The sequence below is a fragment of the Sebastes fasciatus genome, chromosome 6 (genome assembly GCF_043250625.1).
Source record: "Sebastes fasciatus isolate fSebFas1 chromosome 6, fSebFas1.pri, whole genome shotgun sequence".
NCBI lineage: Eukaryota > Metazoa > Chordata > Actinopteri > Perciformes > Sebastidae > Sebastes > Sebastes fasciatus.
The window spans coordinates 20,280,745-20,302,781 of record NC_133800.1 but is presented as its reverse complement, the minus strand read 5'-3'; the positions used below and the strand labels follow the sequence as shown (position 1 = coordinate 20,302,781).

At 40.2% G+C, this 22,037-nt stretch overlaps 2 protein-coding genes across 3 annotated transcripts; both read left to right on the top strand.

Annotated features, from left to right (window-relative positions):
- Positions 1 to 1,143: 1,143 nt before the first annotated feature.
- On the top strand, positions 1,144 to 4,658 carry arsk (arylsulfatase family, member K). Its single transcript, XM_074638288.1, has 8 exons — positions 1,144 to 1,371; positions 1,530 to 1,659; positions 1,746 to 1,905; positions 2,193 to 2,475; positions 2,575 to 2,746; positions 3,471 to 3,695; positions 3,901 to 4,116; positions 4,246 to 4,658. The coding sequence occupies exons 1-8, from the start codon at positions 1,264 to 1,266 to the stop codon at positions 4,518 to 4,520; spliced, it is 1,569 nt and encodes a 522-aa protein (XP_074494389.1). The 5' UTR covers positions 1,144 to 1,263; the 3' UTR covers positions 4,521 to 4,658.
- Positions 4,659 to 5,380: 722 nt separating this feature from the next.
- On the top strand, positions 5,381 to 22,012 carry skic3 (SKI3 subunit of superkiller complex). Of its 2 annotated transcripts, XM_074638287.1 has the most exons (41): positions 5,381 to 5,414; positions 5,679 to 5,780; positions 5,887 to 6,030; positions 6,711 to 6,802; positions 6,947 to 7,022; positions 7,129 to 7,275; positions 7,485 to 7,583; positions 7,708 to 7,816; positions 7,979 to 8,119; positions 8,277 to 8,375; positions 8,564 to 8,688; positions 8,828 to 8,914; positions 9,148 to 9,251; positions 9,404 to 9,530; positions 10,264 to 10,443; positions 10,594 to 10,718; positions 10,801 to 11,051; positions 11,172 to 11,274; positions 11,365 to 11,547; positions 11,660 to 11,807; positions 11,889 to 11,967; positions 13,025 to 13,086; positions 13,176 to 13,232; positions 13,322 to 13,390; positions 13,822 to 13,896; positions 14,148 to 14,289; positions 14,407 to 14,500; positions 14,658 to 14,735; positions 14,834 to 14,958; positions 15,044 to 15,167; positions 15,262 to 15,486; positions 15,635 to 15,707; positions 15,908 to 15,961; positions 16,185 to 16,296; positions 16,687 to 16,815; positions 17,719 to 17,843; positions 17,998 to 18,162; positions 19,003 to 19,155; positions 19,840 to 19,970; positions 21,312 to 21,435; positions 21,645 to 22,012. In XM_074638287.1, exons 2-41 carry the CDS (start codon positions 5,691 to 5,693, stop codon positions 21,723 to 21,725), a joined length of 4,707 nt encoding a protein of 1,568 aa, XP_074494388.1. In that variant the 5' UTR covers positions 5,381 to 5,414; positions 5,679 to 5,690; the 3' UTR covers positions 21,726 to 22,012. The 2 variants fall into 2 exon arrangements, with proteins under 2 accessions (XP_074494388.1, XP_074494386.1); XM_074638285.1 differs by lacking the exon at positions 5,381 to 5,414 and having other exon boundaries at positions 5,643 to 5,780.
- Positions 22,013 to 22,037: the final 25 nt, after the last annotated feature.

The window sequence follows — 22,037 nt, the reverse complement described above, 5'->3', positions numbered from 1 at the left end:
TACATTTAACCATAAAGTATCATCCAGGCTTTTCATTCAGAGATGGATATGACGAATACATTTGTTGATTGCACGAGAAACACATGAAAATACACATCTTTATAATAGGTGATTATATGATAACCATTCATACATGGTCCATCACATCAGAATCTGTTAGCTTCCAGCCTAATGTCTAGGCATATAAGTGTCTACACACTAATTTTTTATATAATCCACACATGGTCTCACATAATATCCAGGCACACTACATACAGCACTACAGACAACAACAGAGCTGAATCTTTCATGATGCCTGCAGCATAGACCATGTATTGCTAGATATACTATGTAACCCTCCGATTTAAGGCGGAGCATACTTCCAGAAAAGCTTTCTATATATTATTTATAATTATCATGTATTGTTTTCGTATTAAGATTAAAATGATCCATGCACATAGACTATGGGGGTTGGGATCTCTCATTGTGTTGAACTCACAGTTTTCAGAAAAACAACTCTGAGGCTCAAAACGCCATCTGGTGGCCTTTAAGGCGTCTTAAAATGAGCTGCAGCATCACCTGTTGAATCATACTGTAACTCACTGTGCTTTCAACAAACAATTCATGACTGTAAAACAACCCTTTCAATTCTAATTCATTGTGATTATTCAGTTACAAGGTGCCACATATATTCAGCAATACAATTTGCAGATAATGAGCATTTAAGTTACAGGAAGTAGGTGAATAATATCTGTCTGTGGAGGTCCATGGTTGCAAGATTTAAAGTGCAAAATTAAAACTGAATGGTGTTTAATTAAAACCCACCATTAAAACAATTAAAAAACAAATCATATTCCATGCTACCTCCTATAATTTAAAAAGTGCATCAAGTGCATTCATATGAGTTGTGATTTCACCATTTATTAGCCTAACTGACTAGATAGTTGGTCACAAACATTAAGACATGCATCTTTGTGATACTACTACTATACAGTGAGCCAATAGTATGTAGCCCAGTTGTGGTCATGACAGTGCCAACTCAACAAAATTGTGCAGCATAGATGTTTTGTTAAACGATGAATGCTGCCCTCTAGAGTTTCAACTTTATCATTACATGTTCATCATCTTCATTGTAAAATTCTACAAGAAAACTCTTATTTTGAAAACATAACCAGGATGTTTACACCATGCCCCTAGACAGGACAGTAAAGAGGAACGCTTTTTCATCCAGTCCAGACAAACTTCTTGATTTACGCCAGCAAATCACCAAATTTAAAGGAGGCCATGCGTAATGTAGTGTTGGCTTTGATTGTCCTGTTTCAAATTTACGGTCAAAGTTTGTGCCAAAATGGAACCAGACCCAACATTGTGATGGTGATGAGTGATGCATTTGTAAGTATGAATTAAGTTACATTACAGTGCTTCACTTGTGTATATTATTGCATATTGTTTATTTCTTTTATGCTAAAGATATGCTTTATTTAGCAGATTTAATCCTTGTTTTTAATTGTTTACCTCAGTGGCTTTAAAAATGTTTCCTCTTTCTGCAGGATGGGCGTTTGACCTTTGATCCTGGCAGCAAAGTTGTGCAGCTGCCATATGTAAACTACCTCAGGGAGCTTGGTGCCACATTCCTCAATGCTTACACCAACTCACCCATCTGCTGCCCCTCGAGAGCAGGTAAGTTATCCACTAAAAGGCACCGAGGACTTCCCTTTAAAGTGAAACTAGAAAGATATTGTAGTAATGATGTCTTTGTTCCCCAGCAATGTGGAGCGGTCAGTTTGTTCACCTCACTCAGTCATGGAACAACTACAAGTGTCTTGATGCTAACGCAACAACATGGATGGATTTGCTGGAGGCGAATGGATATCTTACCAAGTCGATGGGCAAGCTGGACTACACCTCAGGGAGTCACTCTGTTAGGTAGGCAGACGTCTGATTAATGTGGTGTCAGATAAGAAAACATCTTCACTAGACTTTTGTAATCTCTATTCACGAAACTATGATCAATAACACACCCATACACACAAAAGAAGTGTTAATGACTTACTGTATGAGTAATAAGTAATAACATACTGTGTATGTGGGCAGCTATTCTTCAGAACAGCGTGAATCATCTTTTTGGATGCTTGTCCTCGCGTGTTTCTTTCCACTTCCCATTTTTTTGTGTCTCTGCCTGCATCTTGTTGGTGTTTGTGTAACTTCTGCAGTAATCGAGTTGAGACCTGGACACGAGATGTTCAGTTCCTCCTGCGGCAAGAGGGCCGGCCTGTTACGCAACTCGTTGGGAACATGTCGACTGTAAGGATCATGAGAAAAGACTGGGAAAACACAGACAAGGCTGCGGATTGGATTCACCAGAGAGCCGCATCCTCACACCAGCCCTTCGCTCTTTATCTCGGCCTCAATTTACCTCATCCCTATAAAACCGAATCCCTGGGGCCCGACGCAGGAGGATCCACCTTCCTCACCTCACCATACTGGCTGAAAAAGGCAGGCGTTTTATTTCTTGAATGTTTTCTCTCCATTATTCCAGAATTACATTGTATGTGTTTATATAAATAACTATAAAGTCTTATTTTACACACACAGGTGTCTTCCGAGCTCATCACTGTTCCTAAGTGGCCGCCTACCGCTGCCATGCACCCTGTCGACTACTACTCTACCTTCACCAAAAACTGCAGTGGTGTTTTCACTGAGGAGGAAGTCAAAAGCATAAGGGCCTTCTATTATGCCATGTGTGCGGAAGCAGACGCCATGCTGGGTTAGTTGACAGCAGTAATTCACCAGGGGAAAGACTCGCGAAGCAGGAGGTAGTGGGTTTGACAGCTGACTTTAAGTTTAACCCTCATCTTTCAGACTCACAAAGATGGCTCAAGTTCAAACCAAAATCTGTTGCCAAGATAACTAATGAGGCAGCAACGAAACTACAATGAGCAGTTTTTTGTATCAGGTTCACAGATCCAGACATGTACTGAAGAAAAAAAACATTAGTCACCATTCTTACAGGATCCCAACATGGACAAAAATACAAGTACTAAAGTAAAGTAGTGTTAGAGACAGAGAGACTTCCTGTGACGGTGTTTGCAGCACAGCCAGCATACCACACTGGCTATTAAAACAAGGCGTAGCATAACCGGCAACAGCAGATAGCTAGATTTTAGGTGTATCAGTAATTTGCCCTGCAGTATTGCTGTTGATTCAGTGCAGCCTGTTAGAACATTTGTCTACTTTAACTTGAATTATTCTCAGAGAAGCTTCCTTGAATAAATAAAGGCTAAAAAATAGTAACTGTTTTTTATAGGCACAATGGTATGTTAAGTATATATATATATATATATAAACATTTTCTCTCTTGAGTATATTTCTAGAGCTTGGTCAACAGTGAGATCCTGTTTACTGCTGCTTTATTCTGCCGCTGCTGTTTGAATAATGTGAATAATGAGTGAAAATAAAGCAGCAGCTCAATGCTTACTCTGTCTCTCCAGGCCAGGTGATTTCAGCTCTGAGAGAGACTGGCCTGCTTAACAACACCGTCGTAATCTTCACGGCTGACCATGGAGAGCTCGCCATGGAGCACCGGCAGTTCTACAAGATGTCAATGTTTGAGGGCAGTTCCCATGTCCCCCTGCTGATCATGGGACCTGGGCTGATGTCTGGCTTGCAGGTCAACCAGCTTGTGTCCTTGGTTGATCTCTATCCCACTGTGCTGGGTAAGCGAGTAGACAGAAAACACAGGATTAAAATGTCTGTTAAAGATTATAAATCATTCAAATGTTTGTTGAAAGGTAGAATAAAAGCGTTATAGGAGGAATTATAACTGTCTGCCTACTATCTGTAAAAGCAATAGAATAAAAACGCCAGTAGATTTTGATTTTAGTATTTTAACTTGATGTAACACACTTGTGTATTTTGCAGACATTGCTGGTGTTCCAGCACTAGGTATTCTCAGTGGCCACTCGCTCCTTCCTCTGCTATCCAAGTCCAGCACTTTCTCCAAGAAGCAACATCCAGACTGGGTCCTGAGTGAATATCATGGTTGTAATGTCAATGCCTCTACTTACATGCTGAGAAGTGGCCGGTGGAAATACATTGCCTATGCAGATGGCCTGAGTATCCCCCCACAGCTTTTTGGTGAGTTCCTAGCTTTAGAGAACTAAACTTCAACCACTCAATCCTCATATGCTTTCAAGAAGAAAATAAAAAACAATCATAAAACTCTGACACCGTTTGACCTTTTTCTGTACTCTCTGTGTTTTGCAGACATAACACTGGACAAAGACGAACTTCATGATGTGGTTCTCAAATTCCCAGATGTGCAGGCGCATCTGGACAAGCTATTGCGTAGTATTGTAGACTATCCACAAGTCTCTACAACTGTCCATCTCTACAATAAAAAAGCATTTGGTGCCTGGCGCCTTAGTTTGGGGAGAAACTACAGCCAGGTCATTGCTAACCTCAGGTGGCATGTGGATTGGCAAAAAGATGCATTAGCCAATGAGAGAGCTATTGACAAGTGGCTCTATGGCTCTTTGTGATATATTTTTTTATTGTTGTAATGATGGTTAACTTGTCATGTCTGTTTTTAATGAGCTGGACTCGAACTTTGATTAAACATGGACTCAAATCTTTGACAATGAGAGAGCCATTGATGAGTGGCTCTATGGCTCTTATTGATATTCATACTGTAACACTTATAATGATGGATAATCTCAGAGTATCCTTCTTAATGTCTTAGGCGCACACTTTATATAACTTTATAACTAAATCTGGACTTTTACATAATGTCACGTCTGAGTCTGATAATTTCGTACAGACTTTCAGTGGGACTTAAACTTGACGAATATTAAATTCTTTCAATTATGAAACCCTTTTCTCTTCCCAAATAAATTAATATTTTGTTCATTTTTGTATCATTTTGTTATTTTTTGCTTACATCTAAGCTACTGGAGTTACCCTGCACTATATTAATTTTTAACAGTCTCTTCTGCACTATATTCACTTTTTTAATAGTCCTGTATCACAGCTGTTACCCTGCACTATATTCACTTTTAACAGTTTTCTTCATCTCCTTGTATTTTTATATCTGGTATATTTTTTTTGTACTTTGTACTTTGCACTACTAACTTTTTTACTGCCTTTTTACTAACATGTTTTGCACTATGGAACTGTGATGCTGGAAACTTGAATTTCCCTCGGGATCAATAAAGTTACTATCTATCTATCTATCCATCCATCTATCCATCTATCCATCTATCCATCTATCTCTCTATCTCTCTATCTATCTATCTATATATCTATATGCACGCACTCAAATGAACCAAACTGCATTGACTGCATGTCATTTTATTTTGAAAATCCAGAGGAGGTGTAGCTACGTCACTTTCACTTCCGTGTCAGCCAACAGGAGTAAGTTGTCAACGTAAACAGTGGTGGGTGTCTCCAACATTTGTTCACATTTGTAATACTTGCGTGAGTAAAACCTCAACCAACTGAATAAATAACCTATTATATGTAAATTAAGGAAAAAACAGTTCTCATTGTGAAGTAGTTTTAGTTAGTTTAGAGGCTTTAACAAGCACACAGCTAATGCTACTCTGTATTTAGCTATTCATACAGACGCCTTGCATCAATGCTGCAAGTTCATCAACCTATGTGGTATACTATTGATGTGACTGTCTCTTTGTTTCACTCAGATAAAACACAAGATGTCTAATAAAGAAGTGAAAGCAGCACTAAAAAGTGCCAGAGAGGCTATAAAAAACAAAGAGTTCAAAGAGGCTCTAAAACACTGCAAGGTAAAGTATCTCATTCACACACTACACATAAAGTAGTGAGGTGTTTACATGTTACTAATAGAGAGGGTTAATAGCTGACTTTGCACTCCTCCATGTGGTTTTTTAGGCTGTTTTGAAACTTGAGAAGAACAACTATAATGCATGGGTATTCATCGGATTGGCAGCCAGTGAACTCGAGCAACCAGATCAGTCACAGACAGCCTACAAGAAAGCTGTTGAGCTGGAGCCTGAGCAGCTGCTGGCATGGCAGGTAAGGTGGGAAGATGTAGTGGTCAGTGCATGCAGGTCCTTCCAGGCTTTAAAGTATAATACCAACTACATTTAGCATGTCTTACACTGAGAGCAGTTCATTTCATTCAATTCAAGCCCTTTATTGTCATTGTGTAGTACAACGAAATTAGATTGTGACAATCCCATAGGTGCTAAAAAAGATAATACCATTTAAAAAAAGAGATAGTGCAATATAAATATATATTTTTTTTAAAGATAATACAATATAAAATATAAAAATACAATATGTATATTGATGAGATGACAGTTTTGCCAGATTATTGCACAAAGTGTCCGTCAGATAATTATATAATTATTGCACAGCATCAGATAATTATTGCACAGAGTGATCAGCATGTTATTGCACATATCCGTAACAGTAGATTTACAGTATTTACATTGCAAAAGTGACACAAAAGGGACCAACGTGTTATTGCACATTTACATTGCACGTGTTTCCAATCAGACAGAGGAGACGTCAGAGTTCAGGAGGTTTATGGCAGTTGGGGAAAAAGCTGTTTTTTGTTGATGTGTATCAGTTAATTAAACCAAGTAATATCCCCCTGAATGTCCCTGTTGTGTTGTGATATTGCATATATTATTATATTGCACCTCTCTCCTCAGGCACTGTAATTATGTACTGTGTTTCTTTTTTTTTAGGGCCTGGCAAATCTTTATGAGAAGACTGATCAGTGGGATTTCCAAATTGAGCTACCTAACATCTATCAGAAGCTTGTTGAGCTGTATGCAAGGTAACATATGGAAAAAACCTTTGACAAACAACAAACAAACAAATTATCTTGTTCCCGATTTCTTGGCAAAATGCTGTAGTTTTGACTAGTTTAACATATTTGATATGTGATGCTATTCATTCTCATTATGTTCTCCATTTACAGCTCTGACAAAAATAAATGTTATGAGGTGATCAGTAAGCTGTCCGATATCTATCAGTCTGATAAAGAATATTTAAAGGTATGTATTTAAAAGCACAATGCGTTCAATCGAGAAAAAAAAATTCCATTTTTAAATGTTTTGTTCTTTTCACACATTTGAAATGTATTTGTATGTTTGGACATAGTTGGCAAAGGTTTGGCTGCAGCTCATTCAGGTGAAAGAGGAAGAGGCAGTGGACAAGAAAGAGTTACTGCAGCTATGGCAACAGATGACCCAACTCCTCTCAGAATGCCTCAGTGAGGAAGAGCGGGACAGTGAAACGCAACAGCATGTAAGATATTTCCCCAAATGTGGACTTAGACTCAGCAACGCGTGTTTCTTTTTGTGTATGAACACTTCGCAACACATAGAAGTCCATCACCTCCAATTTCTACTAGCCCTAAAGGTTTAGATCATATTTTTCTTAATGCTGTTTTTAGTGCACATATCTTTATGCCATCAGTCATTTGGTAACAGTTTTGTTTTGTTTGTGGTCATCAGTTAATCACAGCATTTGAGAAGGCCATGGTTCTCATGGATCCTGTACCAGGAGAGGAACACAAGAAGGTCTCAGCTGACTATGTCAAATGTCTCTCTAAAGTAAGCACACCTTATCTGATGTCTGGGTCACCACCACAGAAATGCATGGACAGTTAGAATGAATAAAAACAGGTGCTGTTATGTGCTTAATCAGCTGCTCATTCTGAATCTTCTCTTTCTGTAGCTGCCACAAGAAGAAGCCAAAATGAAAGAGGCTTGTGAGTCCATGCTGTCCCTCTACCCCAACCAAAGTTATCCTCTTGAAGTCCTTTGTTCTCACTACATCAAAACAGGTAACATACTGTTGGCTCGTTAAATCTAAAATCACAGAATGCAATGATTGATTTAGAGATATTATTATTATATTATACTGCAGTCATATTCGAGCATTGAGGGGAATCTTTGGCTTTTGGACTCAGTCTCACTCTCAATGCATGTTGTGTTTTTATTCGAAGGTGTTCAGAATGAGGACGCCGTCAGCTGTTTCTCCCGGCTCCTGGATCTGGTCCCTGGCAGTGGGTTAGGTCACTTGGGTCTGGGCACCAAAGCACTGCAAGAAGGGAGGTTTAAAGATGCCATTAAGGACCTTGAACAGGGTTAGTGTGTGCATCAACAAAGAGTGGATTCTGTTCTTAATGTAAACGGCACTTGAACACTTGATACTGAGACATGCGCTCCGTTACATCTCTGTAGTTTAGAATTGTTGTGCTAACCCCTAACCCTAAACATGATCTATCTCCTCTGTTTTTTTAGGGTTGAAGAAAATGAGCTCCAGTACAGGATGGTGCAGTCTGGCTGAGGCTCAGTTTAAAATGCAGAGATACTCAGACAGTGCTACGTCATGCTCCCAAGGTATGTTTAGTCTGCTGTATATCACTATGTTATCAAGGTGTAATCACTGATCCAGCTTGTCCGAAAGAATATGTCCATCAGACTTCATCAAGAGTTGAAATAAGCATGTTTACCACCATCTTCAAAGGGCAGTTATGTTTAGTCCCTGAAGCAGATAATGAACTTCACTGTGTGTCTGGTTCTCTTAGGTCTCACAGTGTGTGTCTCCGGAGACAAGGAGCTGAGGGTCAAACTGCTGAAGCTGAAGCTAGAGGCTTTAATCAGGAGTGGAGGAGAGAAGGATGCAGACCTGGCTCTGGAGACTTTCTCACAGGTAATGTGATTGACTAGTACTAGTCTGGGTTCAGTGCAAAGATATTTTGCAGTTGTAACCTTGGACATATTGTATATGTGTCACACTACATAATGTCTAAGTAAATATCATGTCTATGTTTGTTGTTTTTCCATTTTAGATCCCAGATGCTGAAAAAGACCCAGTTCTAGTAGCCCTTAAAGGACGTGCATACCTTAACAAGGGACAAGTTGATCAAGCACTTAAGGTTTAAAATGTTTTACCTACTGAACTCTGTCTGTGAAGATGTCAGATTTAATTTATGATACTATAGGAAACACAGTATTGCAATAAATTATTTATTTAATGTGTATCTTTCAGAACCTGGATAGTAATGATGAATTTCTGTCCTTTCTTTTAATATATGGAAAAGGAGAAAATTATTTCTTGTATTAAACACAATATATATTGATGCAAATTAAACTATTGTGTCTCCCGTAGGTGTCATCAGAGCTGGTGGCCTCTAACCCTAACCTGACCCAGGGTTTGGTACTGAGAGGACTGTCACAATTGGCTCAGGGCCAGCAGCAGCTGGCAGAGGAAAGGTACAAACTGCGTGCTTTTTTGAGTGCATGTTTTTTAATCTGTGGCGCTCCATTTTCTTATACCTCGGTAAAATAAAACAATTAATTTGTGAGGTGCAAAAAAGTTTAGTTCTCCTAGGTGAACTTTTCTTTCTTGCTCTTCTGTTGTTTAGTTTCCTGAAGGCGGCTAGCCAGAGTCCAGACTGTGGAGAGTATTATTTCTTGCTGGGACGGCTCTACTGGGACATGGGAGAAGAGACCCGTAAAGACCGGAGCAAAGCCCATACACATTTGCTCAAGGTTAGTACAGTTATTATTGAAATGTTGTAATTTCTTTTGGCAGGTGAGGGGAATTTTATTTCATTATATGTTCATTTTAAAAACTAATTTAATCTCTAAATATTGATTTTCCAGTCTAGGGCTGTCACAATATCAGATTTTCACTACACAAACAAATATCTAAAGACAATTTTAATTAAAAAAAAGTATTGTTTTCCAATAATAAATATATACATACATTTGCATAAAGCAATCATATTTGCCCACTCCTACAGTATGTTGATAAGAGTGTTAATTACTTTACAAATTTTCCTTTAAGTTACATTTTGAACAGATAAAAAATGTGCGATTAATAGTGATTAATTATTTTAATCGATTGACAGCCCTTAAAAAAAGAATAATAATCAGGCAAATTCATCTTTAACTTTGTTTATTGTGGGTTTTGTCTAATTTTTATGCAAATGAATTACACTCACAATACAAGTGTAGGGACGGGAAGAGAGAGTCAACTGTATTTATATAAAATGATTTAAGAGGCGCTGGATTATTTACACAATATTATCATACATGTATTATTAACATGATATCAATATTTTTAAATATCACAGTTATTTTCAATACCGGTATATTGAGACGCCCCCAGTCCAGTCTATGAAAGATTAGGGTGAAATGTTATAATATGTTTTTTATTGCCAGAAGTCAAGTGTCGTGCCGAATGGCAACTTAGTTTAAAAGTTTCATTTGTCCATTTCAGGCTGCAAAGTTAGACCCAAACCTTGGTTGTGTATTCCGCTACCTTGGACATTATTACCGGGAGGTGGCAAACGATCGTGGCCGGGCACGAGGCTGCTATAAGAAGGCCTTTGAGATGGACAACGATGATGCTGAGTCTGGAGCTGCCTCAGTGGATCTCAGTATGGAGCAGGACGACATGGTTAGTGAACTGTCATGTGTGGTGTTCGCACTCTGTTTTGTTGTCATGGTATTTCCTCACAGGTATTGCCTCCCTTTTTGTCTTGACCCTTCCCATGCACCTTTTTCCCCCTATCTTCCCTTTATATTCTCCCCTTCCTCTTTCCTAAAGGATTCTGCTTTAGCAATACTTCAGTCAGTGATTGAGAAAGCCACGCCAGGCTCAGCTAAATGGGCTTGGATGAGACGAGGGCTCTACCACCTGAAGGTCGGAGAGCATCAACAAGCTGTATCTGAGTAAGAGTTTCAGTAAATTGTTTTACATTAGGTCTAGATATTATAAGTGTATGAGCGTTGACCATTTAGTAAATGTTTACAGTCTGCAGGCAGCTCTGAGAGCAGATCCCGAGGACTGGGTGTGTTGGGAGTGTTTAGGTGAGGCCTACTTAAACCGCCGGAGCTTCACAGCCGCTCTGAAGGCCTTTGGTAAGGCCCATCAACTTCAGCCCTCCTCCATCTACAGCGTCTACCAGGCTGCTAGTATCAAACAGACCCTGGGCAAGTTCAACGAGGCGGTTGCAGAGTACTTGCAGATTACAGCGCAGCAGGATTATGTTCCTGCTCTTAAAGGTAGGTGTTTGTATCAATGCATCCTTTACTTTGGTTTAATTTTATGCTTAATAATACATACCTCTGAGTCATATATCTGAATGTGGGCATTTAATCAGATTGGTATGATTTGTTGTGTAGGTCTGGGGGAGTGCCAACTGTCTCTGGCAAAAGGTTTAATGGAAGACTGCAGAGATGGGGGAGCCATTGACCTCATTCAGCAAGCCATACAAAACCTCTTCAGGTAATGTCTAGACATTAGTTTACATTGCAGTATCACACACTCTTTGTCCGGTTTAATCAATCTATCTTTTCACATTTCTGTGCTCTTCAGAGCTGTGGAGTTGCGTCCAGACCTGTCCTGTTTGTGGAAGCTGCTGGGAGATGCTTGCACGGCAGTCTGCACTGTGTCGCCAAACAGAGGCCAGGTCCTAGTACCCGCCCTGCTGGCTGGTTTAGACCCCAGCACCCAGAGCCACACACTGAACCAGGCCCAGACACTCAAAGTTGGTGAGAGGTAAGACCAAAAACAGGCATTTATAATGGCTTAATGGTCTTTTTGTTGCCCCTGTTGGCCAAGCATAGAGTCTGAACACTGAGCATTAAGTGCATCATGTTTTTGTCTGCAGGTGTTATGCCCGTGCTCTGAAGCTGATGTCTGAGGTCCCCACCCTTTGGAATGACCTAGGACTCAACTATTACCGTCAGTCCAACCTACTCTGCCTTACAGAGGGAGACCAGAACTCCTCATCTCTGCTCCTAGAGAAGGCCCAGCAGGTAATTCACACAGTCCTGCAGTTTTGCATTGTTTCATCCCAGATGTGGTATTATAGGAGTTTTTTTTCTCTCTCTTTTCAGTGTTTAAAAAAGGCCATCATGATGGACAGTGGGAACCATAGCTACTGGAATACCCTGGGAGTGATTTCCATGAGCAAAGGTAATAAATTATACGCCACCTCATTCTTGTGAATAATAGTGGTCTACCCAATCGGGGGGGGGGGCAGATTGATTCGTTGGTCAATGTGTACTTGACCCATCAATATTTCATTGGTCAAAAAAAACAAAAACTCTCTTAAGTGCAGTATTGACGGCATCCTCTAACTAGATTCAGTTGATAAAAAAACCCACTTTATTTTAAAATGAAAATGTTATATGTACCTTTACCTTTACATTTTATTTATCCTCATTGCTCTGCCCTTAGAAATTAACAATATAGGCCCACTGTCATAATACAAAGAACTATAGTCATCAGTTAGTGGAAAGCTCTATCTAGTATTGTATCAGACAAAAAAGGATAGATATTACCTGGCAGTCTGAATAATGTTAATCCATACTACTGAAGGCCTCAAGAAGTTTTTATGCCTCTGTGCTGGTGCCTCCTGTCTGTCTGTCTGTCTGTCTGTCTGTCTGTCTGTCTGTCTGTCTGTCCGTCCATCCGTCTGCCTGTCTGTCTGTCTGACCATTCTCCTGAACATGATTGGGGGAATTTGTTCAAACTTGGCACAAACGCCCACTTGGACTGGAATTTGGAGGTCAAAGGTCAAGGTCACTGTGCCCTCACAAGACACATTTTTGGCCATAACTCAAGAATTCTTGTGCTAATTATGACAATTTCACAAAAATGTCTAATAGGAAAAAATGATGAAGTGATGACATTTTGGACAGACATGGATGTAAACTGCAACTTGACTGGTTGGCAGAGGCATACAACAGTGAGGCAGTAATTCTAGTTCCATTTTGTAGCATTGAAATACAATTCAGTTCAATATTATTGGTTTGGGTAACCTACAGTCTAGCACTTTGAATTTAGCCCTAAGACTTGTTCAGTTAACACAGGCTTTTAACCACATAGCTTCTGTCCCAACCAGACTTGGTGCCCCACCTTTTGTATGTAGATACAACTTTTTCTCTCTGATGAATACAAATACTTTTTATTGATCTGTGTCACAGGAAGTGATGCAGTTCAATCACTCACTTTCTTTCTGTCACATCAGGTCTTGAGAACTTCGCTCTGGCTCAACATTGCTTCATCAAGTCCATACAAGTTGAACCAAATGTATGTACCGCACATTTATTCAGATGATGAATCGTATTATCAGAAACTCTTCTGACGCTCTGATTTGACTTTTTAATATTTCGTTACAGAATGTTGTTGCTTGGACCAACCTTGGTACCCTGTATTTAAAGAAGGACAATATAGAGGTGTGTGTGAGATCAATTTTCTTATATATTTGTTTTGTTTTTATCATAGCTGGCACTTTCTTTGTTAAAGTCGGGTCTTATTTTCTTAGCTCGCACACGAGGCCTTCAAGATTGCCCAGTCACTGGAGCCGCTTTATGTCAACTGCTGGATCGGACAGGTACAAAGACATCGTAAAACAATGTTTAACGGTCACTGTAATTGACCACACTTGACGATAATTGTGCCCAATAGTAAAGTCTTCTTTATTGCACACTCATACTGTATTTCCTGTACTGCACAGTATATGCATATATATGAGACACAACATCAGGCAATCTAATGGTATAACTAACAAGGAAAGTGATAATTAGGTTTACTTGGTACACTAAAACATACAGGTACACACTTACAAGTGTTTGGCAATGGTAAGGAATATGAAAGACGTGAGCTGGGTGAGATGCCTCGTGATGTTTTTGATGAGATGTAAAATGAGTACAGAGTGTGCAAAGTTTGATTAGACTACTTGATCAGTGTGCTAGTATTCATAACACTGTCCTTGGTCTATTTATCTGTCTAAATGATAGTTTTGTCCCTTTGTCCTCCTACCAGGCGCTGATAGCAGAGAGAGTGGGAAGCTATGACACCATGGATCTTTTCAGGCACACCACTGAACTCAGCTCACATGTACGTGACTTCCCACAACCACACGGGGGTTGCTTTTGTAATACCCACTCATTATCTGGCTAATAACAGTTTCATCTTTGCTTCAACTTTCACTGTGACTGTGCTACATTTTAAGCTATAATCCTTTTTGCTACTTCTAGCAAGTGATTAGGGGTGATAAACCACAATGAAACAATGTGTATTCCTTGCCTTTCTCTACTTTTTCCTCCCTCATCATCTACATCTCTCTACCTTTCATCTTTCCCCTGCAGATGGAGGGAGTGAAAGGTTATGCCTACTGGGTATGTTCCACCCTGCTGGATAAGAGCAACAGGGACTCTGAACTGTACCGCTACAACATAGTCCAGATGAACGCCATCTCTGCTGCTCAGGTGGCCCTCAGCAAGTACACAGGTACAGCATCTATCTGTGTGTGTCGACATGCACGCAGGGTCCACAGATCCCGTGGTTGTATTTGGGTCACATGTTAGAAACCAATGTGACATTAAGTGTCTTTTTCATCCCTCCCAGAGAGGATCCAGTCTGACCCTGATGCCTTCATTATGCTTGGCTTCCTGAATGAGCATCTGCAGCTGAAGAGGCAGGCCTTACAGGCTTACAAAAGGTACATTCACTGACTCTGAAGGCTCACAGATGAGGCAGTGTACCATGAAAAGAATGAGAGACAACTTGTTCTTCTATTTTATCTCTAAAAAAAAAACACAATTCAGCACATATTTGTATCCAAGTTACCTTTCTAAATCTTAACTCTCTTTCCTCAGAGCTGTTGAACTGCTTCAGTCCATGTCCTCGACAGAAGAGCTGGCTTTTGCTCTGGGCAGCTATGGCCGTGCTTTGTGGTAACAACCAGCTGTCTCATTACCATGTACTTTAACCATCTTTTACAACAAAATACCCCAAACTACATTCTTTGTATGTCCTGCTTCGTTTTTTGCAGCACCTCAGGCCAGTCCGAGGAGGCGGTGCGTGTTTATAATTCCACTCCACTGCAGGAGCTCAGTGATCTAGTCGGGCTGGCTCTGGCCTACTGCAGGGCCGGACTCATCCCAGAGAGCATCAACGGTGAGGACTGGGAGATGCACTGAAATCAGATATTGTGTTTACATGCCAGAGTGACTGTGACTAAATAGTTTTGTGTGTACTTTAGCCTATGAACGGGCCTTGGCTGTGGCTTCCAGTGAGAAGGAGAAGGCTTATATCCTGACAGCTCTGGCGCTGCTTCAGCACCGGCAGGGTAACCTAGACTCAGCCAAGACTCTGCTGTTTAAATGGTGAGTCCACAGTGTTGTCTGGACCGTACCAGTGGTTTTGTAATAATAATAATAATACTTAAAGTATGCATCCGTCTGCTTCCTGCCTCCACAGCTCGATGTTAAAGGAGCCAATCTCCGAGTCTCTTCTGTGTTTATGTGCCCTGGGATTGGTCCACAGTGATGCTACACTAGCAGCTGCTGCCCTGACGGAGCTGCTGAAGCAAGGTAAAGCCTCTGGCAATGTTGTAGAGCAGCGGTGTCTGCTCACCTGCGCCTTGCTCGCCCTGCAGGGCAACTACAGCGCTGTGCAAAGAGAGGCTTCCAGAGCTGTACACAGGTAAACTGCTTGCTGATATTGTTTAGAGTACCTTACTGATGTGCTGCATAATAATTCTTAGCGTCTTTTTTTATGGTAAAAGCCTATACATGTGGGACAAATTCTACAAACAAACTTCGTTTGTCTTATTATTCTGTCTTATTTACAGTAATCCTGGAAACCCATCTCTGTGGGCCTTGCTGTCCAGGCTGGTACCACAATACTACCCCAAGAAGGCAAATGTAAGGCTGCATACTCACTCAGACATTACACACATGATCTCGAGCAGAGACCCAGGAAATCTGTTATATATTTATATCTATTATAATCTATTATACTCTACTCGCACATGTTTAATTGAGCAGCCACATCCACCTTTGCTGTAGTGCTGCTGGACAGTTGGTGTGGAAGGGTTCATGGTTTTGTCTTCTTTGTGTTTCAGGGTGGAGCGATGGCTGGTCATGTTGCCTGTCTCTCCAGTATGACCCAAGGAAAGGTGAAACAGTGACTATATATTTATATTGAAATGGCTTTTTGTGTCTTTATCTGTCATGTTCTCTGTCTTTTTTTTTTCTTTTTTTTACACTTTTGCTTTTACCTCACTGCCATTAGAGGTAAAACAATTAGTTTTTAGGGTACAACACTGTCAATACTGTCTTTGGTATCTTTGCCACACTAATTGCATATGAAACTGAGCTGATCTAACTCGTGTCCTGCAGAGGGCGTTGCTGTACAGTGGAGTCAACCAGCTGGCTAGTGGGAGACACTCTGGAGAGGACCCTCACAGGAATGCACTGAAGACTATGCAGAGAGCTGTCATGCTCTGTCCTGGTATAAATACACACACACACACACACACACACACACACACACACACACACACACACATACACATACATAAAGGCATTAAACTACCTCACAAACAGCCACACACGCTGAAAAAGAAAGATGAAATAGATGTCTTGGAAAACTAATCAGTCGTGAAGAAGTGAGGAGAAAGTCAGTATTAGGAAATACATTTGTGTAAATTCTCTTATTTAGATGAATTCTAGTGAAATACTGTGTACAGCAACTGTGAGAACCTTCTTCTAGTGAATTGCAGCTTTGAGGCACAGAAAGGCTTGTCTATGTTTATCCCTATTCCATAAATGTAAAGCTACCTTAGACCTACTGTAAGATGTCCATGTGAAACTGAGTCTCCACTCTTCTCTCTGCTTTCAGATGATCCAGCAACATGGGCGGGATTAATGGCTGCCTGTCACACAGAAAACACTTCCTGTTATCTTTCAGGCTCTGCTCCTTGCAGACGAGGATTGGAGCAAACCCTCATGTCAGTGGTTTCTGAGAAAGGTGTGTGCATTGCAGGGTTATTATCGTAAAGTAAAACCGAAACTAAAACGAAAAAGCACTGAATAATATTGTTAGTAAACTGAAACTAAATAAAGACATTATCCTTAAGAAAAACTAAACAAAAACGGACTCTGATGAAGACGCACTTGGTGTCGAAACGTTAGCTTTCTAATAAAGTTTGTTGCCTTAAATCCGTGTGCTTCAGTATGCTTTGGACCAAATCTCTGAAGTCTCTCCTGATACAAGATTGCCCTATTCTGAGAGCAGCGGTCAGGCCTGAAACACGCTAAACTTCCTCCTTCAATAAACTGAAATGATATATCTTGGTTAATAAAAAAAAATTAAAATACATTTAATTAACTAATTTCATCCAGCCCCCCCGCGACCTTGAATGGGATAAGCGGTTACAGATAATGAATGAGTAATTCATTTCAATTTTAGTATTTTAGATATAATATCACTGCCAAAAAAAGGTGAATTTCCATCAACTCTTGTGACATTGAACCACAGAAATTGAATGGATTTCATCCCAGGAGATGGCGCTATGCCTCATTTGCTTCACATCGAACACTAAAGTATTTATGGACGTTCTTACACAGTTCTCCAACCATGTATTTTGTACGTACATACAGTATATGTAGCTACATACAAACTAAAACTACTGTAAAACTAAATCTATAGATACAAAATCTATATACAGAAAAACTAAAACTAAGCTAGAACTAGCAAACACACTTTGAAAACTAACTAAAACTAAACTAAAATGAAACTGATAAATTAAAACAAAAATAAAATAATAATGATTGAAAATTCAAAACTATTATAACATCGGTGCGTGTGTGTGTTTTATGGTGCTATTTTGTGTGTGTTTGAGTGTGTAATGGACACCTTTCTGTATCCCAGTGCATAATGTGGAGGAGATCGAGCGCCCTCTAGCCCAGACTCTAGAAGGCTGGGTACTACAACAGGCAGTGACTGGTCTCATGCTGGGGGGACAGCTGGAACAAGCAGAAGCCCTCTGCTCACAGGTGGGATATAAACACACTTTCACACACAACCTTAATATTATTATCTGATTTACTTCATTGTAGAAAGGGTTCGACACAGATGAAGTAATACGTTAAACGTGGGGCCTCTTCTGTCCACTGCTGTGTTCTTCATGCTCTGCCTGCTCTGCCCCAGGTGCTGAATGTTTCTCCTGAACACCCAGCGGTGATGCTGTCACTGAGACAGGTGCAGTGTCAGCGCCTCCTTCTGGCCGGTGGCGGTACTGTCCTCCCAGACTCTGTGCTGGAGCAACTAAACAACACAGTGATGATGAACCCCACCAACCTCGGGGCGTGGCACGTACGTGGACACACGAGCTATTATGCTTTAATTTCAAGCACCAGTTGTTTAATGGTACAACCCCTTAAACAGCGCTGCACCACATTGTTCACACAGACATATTCTACTAAACTCTGTCACATAGCGAGGCTTGAAAATATTTATGGCTTGGATGGTCACTTGTTTTTAGTGTTGAGGTCAGTGAAATGATGAGGTTTTTATTTTTTCTCCTCACCACAAATGGCCATTTTGGCCTAATGAAGACCATTCCTGTGCCATTTTTGAGACCTCATACTGCTGCTCTCAAGATCAAATGGCTACTACCAGCAGGGGGGAAGCAGCAAAGACTCCAGGCTCTCTCTGTAGAGCCGCCCGGGAACATATTGGCAGATTGTAGCCGTGGTTAATGACCACACATGTTACACTATAAATGTGGAGTTAAAATGTGTAGCAATATCACAATGTCATAGTTTGTTCTGTACAAGCATAGACAAATTACATACGGTCCTTTCTGAATTATAATAACTGAGAATTCACTGTATCATATTACTAGCTGAACATACCTGCATTTCTCTACTTGTAGTTTTATATTCGCTTCAACCTTAAGTGAAAGGCAGAGCATTATTTTTCAGTGATTATTAGATGTTAACTCTTGAGCGATTTAAGAAAAAATGATCACATCCTTTGACCTCTTTCTCTCTAATCTTTATCTCACATTGCCTCTAACAATCTCTTCTATGCCCCTCTTCCTTCACCTCTCATATTTCCTCTCCCACCCGTCTCTCTGTAAATTTCACATTCTCACCTTTACTCCCACTCATTCTTGATCTTCCTGTCACTCTCCTACTCTCCTTCTCTCAGTGGCTGGCTGAGGTGTATCGTAGCCAGGGTCTGCTGGTCCAGGCAGTCATGGCGTACAGGCAGAGCCTGCAGCTGGCCTCACAGCTCGGCCTGCACAGCAGCCAGGTAGCCAGCCTGCTGCGACTAGCCCTGCTAGCCCTAGGACCCTGTATGGTGAGTTCCTGCGTAGGATGCAACATGAATCCAGATTTAGAATAATCCAAATTTAGGGTGATAAAGTACAGCTATTACAGCACAACTATCTGAGATCTTTTTTCCTGCAATACTGTGGCAATGAATAAGAAATATAAAGGTATTGCAAAATAAAGGTTAAAATTAGCACTATGTAAGGATGGTAGAAGGGTTCGTCTTTTGCCCCAGGAGTAATGTTTTAGCAATATTGTTTTAGACTAATGACAAGAAGACTTGCATATTAGGATGCATACACAAGCCCAGAGGCAGCGCAGTGGGCAGAAACAACGTAGAGGAGATGAAAGATGGGTGAATATCCAGCAGTATTATAGGATCAGCAGCTAAGGCCAAGTGGAAAAACAAACAAGACAAGAAGCTGCCTTTGAGATTTATCTGGAGGGGATGTGTTTTTTTTTTTTTAGTCCACTGCTCACAAGACAGCAAATCCCACAGTGAAATACAATGCTTTTTTTATTTGACATTTTTTCTGTGAGTATCATCTAATATTGTTTATAGCCACTGCTCCTCTGAGAGCAGTTACTGACACAGTAGGCAGGTGTTGCAGACATTATTACAGCATTCAAAGTTTAGTAGATGAATAAAAGTTAATGTTGTGTGTGCTTCTCACTAGTTTTATTCTTAACCCCGTGTGATCTGCTCTCTCAGGCGGGCGTCCCAAGAAACGACTGGACGGACATGATACTAGAAGCCACCACTGAGGTCTTGAAGCTGGGTTCCTCCCCTATGGCCCTCCTTTTCCAGGCCCTGCTCCAGTATGTGACCAAGATGCCTGCCAGGTCAGTGCTTCTCACTGTGTTGTGTTTCCTCTGCAGCAGGTAGTATGCAAATGCACGTTGCAGGTGTGTCGGTTGTTCTGTGTAGATATGAAAATGATTTTATCCCATTGCCTTGTAAGTGTTATATATCATCTAAAGTGATTAAATGAATCTTAAGATTCCTGAAACTTCAGATTTATGCCCCCATCTGTCTTTCCAAGATGTTGGTACTTTTGAAACTGCAGAGCAATTTACAAAGCAAAGTTTTCCTGCCCGAACATAATAGCCTTCTGTCACTACCTCACAGGCCTGCCAGGACACTTAATTAGAACGCTACATTCAACAGAGAGCTGAGGAGAACGAATATGCCAATCATGAACTGGCCAATTTCCTTTAGAGATGCTGCAGGAACTCCCCTGTGCCAACAGCATAATCACAGAATCAAAGGCCCTTTCACGCCTGAGACAATTTCATTTTATCACATATAAAACAAAGAGAACGCTTATAGGACCAGACAGCAGAAGTACAGTTGTGCCAGCTCATTTCAGCAACAAACCAGATCAAATTCCATATGTTAAGAGCAAATTAGCCTAAGAGTCATTTACATCAACACAGCCAGCACAATAAGGAATACTCATAACATGTTTCCTGCTCATTTCATTCACTAATTCCACTCCTAAATGTTGGCCTGGGTGTATAAGTACGACGGAGTATTAGGGCCACATTCAGAGAAAAAAGAATCTGAGATTAAAGTCATAATATTACAAGAAAAAAGTCGTAATTTAATGAGAATAAAGTCATACTATTTTAAAAAAAAAAAAAAAAGTTGTAATATTACAAGAATAAAGTCAGAACTTTACGAGAAAAAAAAATAATTTCCTCCTCCACAAAAGAGGCAATTTCCCCGAGGTCCGTGTGGTTCTTTCTTTGAAATAAATGCAGTTTCTTGCAGAGTCTTTTCAAGGTCCTGATACTTAGGATAATGTGGTGCTGATTAAATATTTCGTTATTTGTGAAACCTATACTAAAGTATAACTTCACAAGATGCTCCAGGTTCCTCATTTTCACTCGGGCGGCACGCTGCTCTATTTCCCCTCTACCGAAGTTAAAAAAACACGTAAAATTCTACTTTATAATATGACTTTATTCTCATAATACTACGACTTTTTTTCTCGTAAACTTGTGACTTTATTGTCGTAATATTATGACTTTATTCTTGCAATCTCAGATTTTTTTTTTTTTCTCAATGTGCCCCTAATACTCCGTCGTATATAAGACATCCAGACAATGAAAGAGATTTTGGTTAACAAGTAACAAAGCTCATGTTATACTTTTGTACATTTCTGCGCGTGTCTTCTGCAGGGAAACGAGGCGTTTGTTGGAGAGGCTGGCTTACTCTCAAGACTTCCCAGTGACAGTGGTGCAGGTGGCCAGCTGGTACCTCCTCAGACACTTGCACGCCAAAAACGACCAGGAGCTAATGAATGTGAGCACACAGCTGCCTCACACCTACACTGGCACAAGATTGAATCATTTTTGTGGTGATACATATTAATTCCATCCATGACTTCAGTGGAAACAGTGTGTGAAACTGTAGTAACTAGTTGTACTTGTGTTCTTACATCTTACGTATCGGTTGTGCATTTTCACCACAAATTTGATAGTGAACTTATTTTATCACCTTTTTTTTTGCAGGTCCTTTTGCAACACGCCAAAAAGAATGGAGACCAAAGACTGCTGGAGTTTCATTCACTGCTTGCTTCTACGTCAGATTGAATTTTTGCAAGTTTACAAATACATCACTATGAAATCATGCAGCTTAGCAAGTTTATTCACCGGCTGAAATAATCACCAATACAGCTTTTCTGGGTTTTAAATATGAAATCATATCAAATGCACATTATGGGTCTGATATCATCATATTTATTGGCATTAAATGATTCTTTGGTTTTACGTTATACAGTGTTCAGGAAAGCATCAATTCAGCAAATCAAAATGTTGAGCTTTATCCCATATTATTTCAAAATGGACTTCAATAAAGGCATCTTGCTCAAAAACAAAAAGATAGTCTCATCTCGATTGCACCCT

Bases quoted from the DNA above. Each gene is read 5' to 3' on its own strand.
- arsk (XM_074638288.1), top strand. From the start codon at position 1,264: ATGCGTAATGTAGTGTTGGCTTTGATTGTCCTGTTTCAAATTTACGGT. The intron at 1,372-1,529 runs GTAAGTATGAAT...CTCTTTCTGCAG, and splicing joins TGGTGATGAGTGATGCATTT to GATGGGCGTTTGACCTTTGA. The intron at 1,660-1,745 runs GTAAGTTATCCA...TTTGTTCCCCAG, and splicing joins CTGCTGCCCCTCGAGAGCAG to CAATGTGGAGCGGTCAGTTT.
- skic3 (XM_074638287.1), top strand. From the start codon at position 5,691: ATGTCTAATAAAGAAGTGAAAGCAGCACTAAAAAGTGCCAGAGAGGCT. The intron at 7,584-7,707 runs GTAAGCACACCT...CTCTTTCTGTAG, and splicing joins ATGTCAAATGTCTCTCTAAA to CTGCCACAAGAAGAAGCCAA. The intron at 8,915-9,147 runs GTTTAAAATGTT...TGTCTCCCGTAG, and splicing joins AAGTTGATCAAGCACTTAAG to GTGTCATCAGAGCTGGTGGC.